The following is an 8,964-nucleotide window of genomic DNA, read 5'->3' as shown; positions in this document are numbered from 1 at the left end:
TGCTGTCCATGGGGCTCCCCTCAATCCAGGGGTTGACCCCATTCACTGTGACCCCATTCACCTCCCAGCACAGCCAGGCCAGGGGCTCCACCCACAGGGAGCAGTGGCACCACACTGGCACCATGGGCTGGGACTGGGACCAACGGCTGGCAGGGCTGTCTGTGGGGGTCAGGGCATGAAGAACCCAGGCCCCCAGCAGGGAAACCCTGCTCTGATCCCCCCCAGCCCCAGCCTTCCTCCCTGAGAACCCAGGCACCTGAGCTCCCAACCCCACACTAGGATGGGGAAACCCCAGCCCCTGGGGCCCCCCACTCACACTCCACCACCAGCCAGAAACACCCCCACCAGTCACTCCCCTGGGTGTTGTGGGTAGACCCTAGTTTCCTCAGAGAGGAGGCCAAGCGGCTTCAGGATCCCCACCCCATTGCCCCCTGCTCTGAGCTGGGGGTTTTTGAGGCCACAGCCCCTTCTCTGCTGGCTCAGCAGGGTCAGGGGGCTGCTGTCCATGGAGCACAAGGCCCCACAAGGAGCCCTCCTCCACGGCTCTCAGCTCCAAGCTGCTGCCTGTGGGAGAAAGAGGGAAACTGAGGCACAGCTTGGCTGGGCACTAGGGGGCACTGGACGTAGTCAGTGTGGTCCTCTAGGGGGCACCAGGTGTGAATCTGCCAGGATGGTGCTTGCAGTGGCCAACGGAGGCCTCTAGGGAGCACGAGACCCACTGCAATACCACTGGGGGCCACAAGGGGGCGCCACATCCTGTCTGGAGCTGTGGCTCAGGGAGCACTGTGCTAAGAGGAGAATTGGGGGGGCTCTTGGGGGCACCATGCAGTGGCCAATGCGGGTCCCAGGGGGCTCTTGGGTGGTATCAATCCAACTGAAGGCTGCAGTGGCCAATGGAGGCCACTAGGGAGCACTAGACCCGGTGCAATCACCTCTAGGGTGCAATCACCACTGGGGGGCACTGAGACCCCTCCAGCCCCACCTCTAGTGAGCGCTGTGCTGGGGGCCAGACCTGGTGGTCCCTGATATTAATTTGGACAATCGGCTTCGGAGACAGATATTGATGCCCAGGTCCCGGGGGCAGCGGGGGGCGTGTGCATCTGAAACACATGGGGGGGGCGGGGGTAATTGCCCTGCCCTGGCCTGCCCTCCTCCCCATAGTGCCCCCTGGTGCCTCCCTAGGCTATAACAACCCCCACAGGAGCCCCAACACCACCTGGTGGGTCTCAGGTCATTGAAATGGGTCTAGTGCCCCCTGGTGGCTGCTGTTGGCCACTGCAGCCCCCACCTGGGCTGATCTGCCTCTGGCTTCCCCTGGAGATCCCCATTGGCCACTGCCTGGCTCCCCCCAGAGCTCCCCAGGGCCCTCACACTGCACAGTGACCTGCCCACTCTGGCTGCCCCCCCATAGTCATTCTGGACTTGGCACTGATACCACCTGGTGTTGGCTGTGCTGAGTTGTGCAGCTTCAGGTGCACCGGCCTCCCAGGGTCTTGTTCCCCCTGGGCCAGTGCACACAGGCAGGGCAGGGGCTGGGGAGTGGGGGGCACTGCAGCCCTTCAGGTCAGGCTGAGTGCATCCCCCTCCCAGGTGGGCACTGACAGAGGGTTGCCTACAGCCTCCATCGTGACTGGCTCTGGAAGGGAAGAGATAGTTAGGATCCCCCATGCACTGAGCCTCATGCCAGGTGGACTGGATGTGCAGCTGGCTCTGGGGTGCTGCCTTCACCTCATCTCCCACCCAGGCACCAAACAGATCAGGCCCTGCTTAGCCTGGGGAGGGGGGTCCCCTCCAGTGCCCCCAGTCCCCAGCTTCTTACCGTGTCTGTCTCTTCTCAGGGTCCCATTGATGTTTGGAGTCCCAGGCGCATCTGGTGGGGGGAGGGGGACCACAGAGCATGGGATGACACTGGAAGCCCAGATGCCCGGGGTCCCTCCCACTCTGCGAGGGGACTGGGGGCTGGGGATGAGAGCAGTGGGCTTGGACACCTGGATCCCCTGCAGCTCCAGGGACAGACAGGGGCACTCACAGAGATCTCGAGTTGGATTTGGGTCGTGATCTCCTTGACCCCATGGTTTCATAGTAGTTAGGGTCAGGAAGGACCTGAACAGATCATCTAGCCATGGTATGAGACGTGGCAGACGAGGTCCCTCCCGTTGTCCCGAGGGCCGGGCATGAGGCCACACTCGGAGCTGCACACGGTGCCCCCAGTGTCCTGGTGCACTGAGTCCAGGGGCAGCTCCGAAGTCTCCATCCAGGCCATGCCGGGAGGGGTCTCGGAACAGGAGCTGGGGGTCTGGCGCATGTCATTCACCATGGTCCCGGCCCACAGCCTCCCGGGGGTCCCATCCAGCCAAGGTGCCTGGGGGGTGGGCCCACCTGTGGGGGGAGAGAGGAGGGTTTGTGGGGGTAGTGTTCTGGCAGGCTTTCTCCTCAGCAGATCCCCAGCTGTTCAGATGTGTTGTACTAATCTGCCCTTGTGGCAGATTCTCCTCAGTGCTTCCCACCTCAGGGCAGGTGATTGTCTCTGATATGTCCTCCATCGGAGGTCTATCTTGAGCAGATTCTTTTTGGTGTTGGGTGGTGGAACCGGAGCTTGCTCCATCCACTCCATGCATTGACCTGGTATTACAGTGCTTCCAGGACCGGCGCAAAAAAACAGAGGGAAAAAAAAAATGTTCTACCCCAGAGCTGCCTGCAGTGTGAGGCCTATTGACCCAGGGGCTGGGGTACAGGGGAGGGCACCAGCCCCCCCTTCCCCCCAGTGTGTTCATCTCACCTGCTCTTTCCCAGAGCTGGTCACATTATAGGGGCCAATAAAGGGATGGGGGGACTCTGGTTGGTATGGGGGAGGGGAGCAGGGCAGGCCATTTTGAAAGCTGGCTAAATAAATGATTCACTAACTTGTCCGTATTTTTGATACAGGCCAACCCATTCATCCCTTTGCATCTTCAGTACATCTTGGCTGCAAATGGGCTTGCAGAGTTGGGAGGAAAGGCTGGCTTCCCTGTTCCCCATCTGCTTGTGACATGTATAAGCAATCACAGCCCAGCCCACAGGCTTGATCTCTGCAGTTGGATGGGGCAAGTCATCAGAGCGGCTTTGTCCTCTTGCTTCACAGGGCTCTTATCAGTGCCCAGTCCATTTCGGTGCTCACAGTTTGGGCGCATGGTAATTTTGCCTACCCCAATCAGTAAAAGACCTGCCCCTGGAGCCTTTTGTCCCAGCTCCCTTGCAGAATAAAATCTGAAGGCTGTTAACAGGGCCCCGATCTGGCCCACTCGGCTCTGCTGCTTCTTTGGTTTGTTTGCAATGATGGGCAGACCCCAAACTATTTACAGCTCTGCCATATTGCACGTAGGAACCTGCTACATGAGCTTTACAAGGGAGTTTGGTGCTCTCCAAATGACTGCTCCTGCAGCACAATCACTACGAGCCTCATTATTAACTTCAGTAGGAGCAGGGGCCATGCGGCTATGGGCCCAGTTCACACGAGCATTCATAATGAAAGCTGGCTAAATAAATGATTCACTAACCTGTCCGTGTTTTTGATTCAGGCCAACCCATTCATCCCTTTGCATCTTCAGGACAACAAAACTCAGTCCAAAGTGGAGGATAAACCTCAAGAAAAGCCTTGGCCTCACCAACTGAAGCCAAAATGCCAGTGTGGGATCTGCACAGACATGGTGAGCACCTACAAATGCCCTCACAACCCGTTTTAATGGACTCATCCTGCCAGCAGTTATTTCTATGGTCCAGTAATAAAAAGTTCAACTCAAACAAAAGGTTTCCCCGCCACAGTCCTGGAGCCATGTAAGCATTTACCTGGTCTAGTGATTACTGCTTTTGGATACATTCGTGTTTATAACCGGGTGTGGGAAACCTCCAATTTTCTGTTTGCCCAAGGCCCAGTATATCTTAATCCGGCACTGGTGCCAGGTCTGCACCACAGAGGATGGTGCTCGGGCACCCAGCCCACGGCTTGGCCTTGCCCGGCAGGACAGGCCCCAAGGCCCGAGTGGGGCGGGAGGGACTGGCTCGGGACAGGGTGGGTGCAGTGAAGTCCCAGCCCCCACCGGGAAATGGGCCCAGGGCGGGCACAGGACAGTGAGGAGTGGGGGGGTTCGGGGGGGGTCAGGACTGGAGGACAGGATGGAGGCATGAAAAACTCCATGGACGGACGGATGGATAAATGCCCAGAGGGTGGGAATCTCCCTGGGCAGGTGTGGACAGCAGGCGGAGCAGGGTGGAGCGTGACGGAGGGATGGGTGGACAGGGCATGGGGTGGGGGGCAGGGGTCTGTGGCGCCCGCGGGTCCTCTCCCTTCAGGCAGGTCTGTGGTGGCCTCGGGCTCCTGTCTACGTGCCGGCCTCGGCCCCTGCAGCGCTGGTTCCCACCCTGAGGCGCCTGTGGAGGGGATGGACGACAGAGCCCGGTGAGCTGGCCCGGGGGGCCTGGCTGCAGGTGGGGTGGGAGGGAGATGGGGAGACATGTGGGCAGTGACTCACCTGCTGTAGCAGCACCGCGTTAGGGCGTGGGCCAGCACCAAGCCAGCCGCCATGACCATGGCCTTGACCACGAGCTCCAGGGCAGGAAGGAGCCTCTTGGCCCAGGGGCCGGGACCAGCTGCGAACACGATGAGGGGATAGGTGATGCGTCCCCAGAGCCCCGCCGCCAGCCCGAGGCCTCCTCTTGCCCCCCCCAGGGGTGACACAGCGCCCCCCAGTGGTCCCTATAGCCACACTAAAGTCATAGTGTCCCCTAGTGGCCACCATTGGCCACTGCAGCCCCAGCTGGACAGATGCTGGTCTAGCACCTCTGTGGGGGACCATGGCTGATCACTGAAGAGCCCCTCTGTGTGCCCCCACAGCCCCCACCACCCTGCCCCCGCAGCACAGCATCCCCTGGGGCCCTCACGGTGCATGGTGACCCGCACGCTCTGGTTGGCCGCCCCGTAGCTGTTCTGGGCCTGGCACCAATACATCCCCATGTTGGCGGCACTGAAGTTGTGCAGCTCCAGGCGCGCTGGCCCCTCCTGGACAGGGTCTCTCAGGGTCTTGTCCCCCTGGGTCCAGTGCACGGAGGCGGGGGGCTTGCCCCCAGCCCTGCAGGTCAGGGTGAGTGCAGACCCCTCCCAGGCTGGCACTAGAAGTGCGTCACCCACGAGCACCGCCATGACTGGTTCTGGAAGGCAAGAAACGATTAGGACCAAGGTGGTTTGGAGATGCGGCTGGGTCTGGGGTGGGGGGCTGGGTGTAACAGTGCTGGGGGTGGCTGCTCTGGGGTGGAGCCTCCACTGGTCTCCCATCCAGCCCCCAAACAGCCCAGGCCCCTCTTAGCCTGCGAGGGTCCCCTCCCCGCCAGTGGCCCCGCTTCCCAGCCCCTCACCAGCATGTCCGTCTCTTCTCAGCATCCCGCTGATCTCCAGGGTCCCGGGTGGGTCTGGGGGAACCACAGAGCGCGGATCAGGCCGGGAATCTGGACACCAGGCCTGGGTTCCTCCCGCTCTGGTAGGGGCAGGGGCCGGGGTTAGAGCAGGGGGCCCGGACACCTGAGTCCCCTGCAGCTCCGGGGAACGACGGGGGCACTCACAGACGATCTGGAGCCGGACGCTGGCCAGGACCGTGATCCCGCTGCGTTCAGGGTAGGAGACACGGCAGACGAGGTCCCTCCCATCATCCTCAGCGACGGGCTTGAATCCGTGCTTGGAGCTGTACATGGTGCCCCCTGCGTCCCGACTCGCTGGGGCCAGAGGCAGCTCCAAGGGCCCCATCCAGGCCACGCTGGGGGGGGTCTCGGAGCATGAGCTGGGGGTCTGGCATGTTACATTCACTGCGGTCCCAGCCCGCAGCTTCCCAGGGATCCCATCCAGCCAGGGCGCCTGGATGATGGGCTTGTCTGTGGAGAGAGAGAGAGGAGGGTTGGGGGGTGGTTGTGGCAGGTGTTGTACTTGGCCAAGGTCCACTCCAGACATGGCTGCATTGTGCGACGTATTGAGCCGGGGGCTAAGGTATGCGAGGGGCACTGGCCCTCCCCCATGGTGGGTGTATCCGCATCTGCCCCTCCCCAGAGCTGGCTGCAATATAGAGGCCCAATGAGGCCAGGGGATGGGGGCGCTCTGGCTGGCATGGGGGAGGGGGGCACCAGGGCAGATTGTTTCACCGACCCCCCAGAGTTGGGCACATCCTGGCTCCAAGTGGACCTGGAGAGCTGGGACAAAGGGCTGGCTTCCCCGTTCCCCTGGGCCATTCCCCACCTGCTCCACCCCAGAGCTGGGCGCATATGGGTCCCAAGCAGGCCTTGGAGAGTGGCCTATGAGAGGAAGGGGCAGGTGGAGCGGTGAGCACACCCCGGTCAGGCCAGGACCAGGCCTCTGCAGGCCGGGGGCAGAGGGGAAGGAGGGTTGGGGGCTGGAGGGGGGACGCCTTACCCAGCACTGAGACCTGGGGCTGGGTGTGTTGCCGCTCACTGTTGGACTTGTAGGTGTATTTGAACTGCCCTTGCTCCACGCGGAAAGAATAGGTCCCGGCGTCGCTGGGCTGCACATCCTGGATGATCAGGGAGCAGTCGCCGGCCTGAAGGTCCTCCGAGAGCTGGAACCGGCCCCGGGCCTCGGCTGAGACGCCACGAGATGGGTCACTGGTGGCCATGGGGGAGCCCCACACATAATCGGCCGGGTCCTTGAACCAGTAGCCGTGGAGCGTGGACGTGGGGTAGGATGCACCCGCCCAGGAGGGGTAGGTGAAGCGACAGGGGATGCGGCCGCAGGCGCCGCGCTGGACTGTGATCTGGGCCGGCGCCGCCAAGGAGTAGTCGGTGGATCGGGGCCGCTGGGGAAGGGACCCTGCGGGGACAGAGAGCTGGGATGGACACACAGCTGGTGCCCCCACTCCCGCCCGCAGCCCCCTGTGGCCCCGGTGCCCCTCACTCCCGCCCCCAGCCCCCGGCTCTTACCCCTCCAGAGCAGGGCGAGGATCAGGGCTCTCAGCATCGCTATGGGGGCAGCTCGAGTTCCTGCCCCCCCGCCGGGGCCCCGGTCCTCCGACTCCCGGCCCAGCTCCAGGGCTCTGGAAAGAGCCAGAGAGGGTGGAGGAGACAACCCAGGCGCCCGGCTCCCGGCCCAGAGCTGGCTGAGCGGGGCCAGGCGCTGCAGCCCCCCCAACACACCTGCGAGGGGAGCTGAGGCAGGGAACTTCCCCCCGCCCGGGGCTTCCCCGAGTGGGGGAGGGAGGAAGGGGCAGGGGGCGGGTCAGGACCGAGGGGTACCGGCAGGGCTGGGGGGGCTCCCCGGACCGGAGGGAACACGTTGAGCCGGAAGCCGAAAGCAGAAGTAGGAGTCTGGGCTGGGGGAGACGTTGTCTCAGAACAGCCCCACCCGCCCTTCCTGGAAACTTCCTCTTCCCCCCGTCCCCCCCGTGCAGCTAGAAAGAGAACTGAGGTCCAGACCCCCCCAAACCAGCCGTCCAGGGCCCCCCCACCGCAGCCCCCGTTCCCCTCCCAGAGCTGGACAGACCCCAGATTCAGCTGCACTGGTATACTTGGAAATACGGTAGGAAGTGGGATTACCGTATACCTTAGGGTAGCACTGCACTACAAAAATCGACCGTCCTTCCCTCCCTGCCCCCGAGCTGCAGGGATGCCGGACATCCGGGCTCCTAGCACCCCCTGCTCTCACCCCCCAGAGATGCTGGGTGTCTGGGCTCCCAGCTCCCCCTGCTCTCACCCCGAGCCCCCACTTCCCCCCAGGGACCCAGGCATCTGGGCTCCCAGCCCTGGCTCCCAACCACCTGCCCCTGGCTCCTCGGGCCCCTGTCACCTGCCCCTGAGGGTCCTATCCAGGGCCTGGGATGTGCCCAGCTCTGGGGTGGAACAGCCACATAGAACAGCCCATGGGAGAACTTACCTGGTGCCCCGATGCACCCAGCTCTGGGGTGGAGCGGCTGGAAGCAGCTCCCCAGAGACACTGCCTCCAGTGGGGACACATCCAACCTCAGGATGTGGCCAGCTCTAGGGAGGAGCTGGTAGCCAAGCGGAACAGCCTAAGTCTGTTTGGGACAGGAAGTGTGGTGGGGAGGTCTCTCCGACTGGGGACCCGGGGAGGTCCAGCAGCCGAAAGGGGAAGTGGGTGACATGTGGCGCTGGCTGGGCTCAGCACTTTCCCACGACAGCCCTGAGATCCCTGGCTGGGGCGAGAGCCCAGGCCTCCGGGCCCCGACCCCTGCTCGCACCCACCCGGCTCCAGCACTGGAGGGAACCCAGGTGTATGGGCCGGCCCCACCACGGGACAATGACCAGCTCCAAGCTGGGATTTATTTATTGAAGACCCTGTACAGCTCTGTGCATGGGCCCCTTGGGGCCAGGGTTGTCAGCTGGGGATGCGGCCAGCTCTCGGGAGGAGCAGCCGGTGGGAACATACAACAGGTGAGATGCAGCCAGCTCTGGGGGCGGGGGCAGTCACATATAACAACACACATAATAGAGCTCACTCCCCACTGGGATGCAGCCAGCTCTGGGCTGGAGCAATGAGAGATACAGCCACATATAACACCATCCAAACAGGGCTCATTTGCTCAGCAGATGTAGCCAGGTCTGGGGTGGAGCAATAAAAACAGCCACACATAACGCCACCCATCACACCCAGATGCAGCCCGCTCTCGGGTGGAGCACCACTGGCAACGCCCCCCGCCCCCTGCCTCCGAAGCAGCCCGCCGCACAGCCCACCCGTTCCCCGCCTCTTGGCCGTGCAGCCCAGCAGCGGGTCCAGCACGGCTGTGGTGGCAGCGGGCAGCAGTGCCAGGCGGCACTAGGCCACGTTCTGGCCCCGGGCAATGCCCACCACATGGGCCACATTGTGGGGTCCCAAGGCGGCCAGCAGCAGGGGACCGTGGCCCAGCCGGTCCGTGCCAGGGCCTGCAGGCAGCCGGCCGTGCAGAAGGCTGACAGCAGCAGCAGCACAAAGTACAG

General features: G+C 63.1%; 1 protein-coding gene and 1 non-coding gene across 2 annotated transcripts; one reads left to right on the top strand and one right to left on the bottom strand.

The window, feature by feature from the left end:
* The first annotated feature begins 2,463 nt into the window (after positions 1-2,463).
* LOC149861705 (U2 spliceosomal RNA) lies at positions 2,464-2,659 on the top strand. Its single transcript, XR_016443397.1, has one exon. It is a non-coding gene; the product is annotated as a U2 spliceosomal RNA (small nuclear RNA).
* Positions 2,660-3,788: 1,129 nt separating this feature from the next.
* LOC149861704 (sialic acid-binding Ig-like lectin 13) lies at positions 3,789-8,731 on the bottom strand. The gene is made up of 9 exons (XM_090053241.1): positions 7,904-8,731; positions 7,267-7,343; positions 6,955-7,067; positions 6,431-6,844; positions 5,593-5,898; positions 5,389-5,442; positions 4,918-5,184; positions 4,509-4,626; positions 3,789-4,407 (listed from the first exon to the last, which is right to left on the bottom strand). The coding sequence occupies exons 1-9, from the start codon at positions 7,982-7,984 to the stop codon at positions 4,359-4,361; spliced, it is 1,479 nt and encodes a 492-aa protein (XP_089909367.1). The 5' UTR covers positions 7,985-8,731; the 3' UTR covers positions 3,789-4,358.
* Between the last annotated feature and the right edge of the window lie 233 nt (positions 8,732-8,964).

The sequence above is a fragment of the Crocodylus siamensis genome, chromosome 6, assembly GCF_052110815.1.
Source record: "Crocodylus siamensis isolate JL-2025a chromosome 6, ASM5211081v1, whole genome shotgun sequence".
NCBI classification, from domain to species: Eukaryota; Metazoa; Chordata; order Crocodylia; family Crocodylidae; genus Crocodylus; species Crocodylus siamensis.
This window is presented reverse-complemented; position numbering and strand designations above follow the sequence as displayed.

What these genes read in the sequence shown, in the direction of transcription:
- LOC149861704 (XM_090053241.1), bottom strand. Translation starts at nt 7,984, where the DNA reads ATGTGTCCCCACTGGAGGCAGTGTCTCTGGGGAGCTGCTTCCAGCCGC. An exon ending in CGTCCGGCTCCAGATCGTCT is followed by an intron (nt 5,443 to 5,592) that starts GTGAGTGCCCCC and finishes TGGTTCCCCCAG; the next exon opens with ACCCACCCGGGACCCTGGAG. An exon ending in CGTGCGGGTCACCATGCACC is followed by an intron (nt 4,627 to 4,917) that starts GTGAGGGCCCCA and finishes TCGTGTTCGCAG; the next exon opens with CTGGTCCCGGCCCCTGGGCC.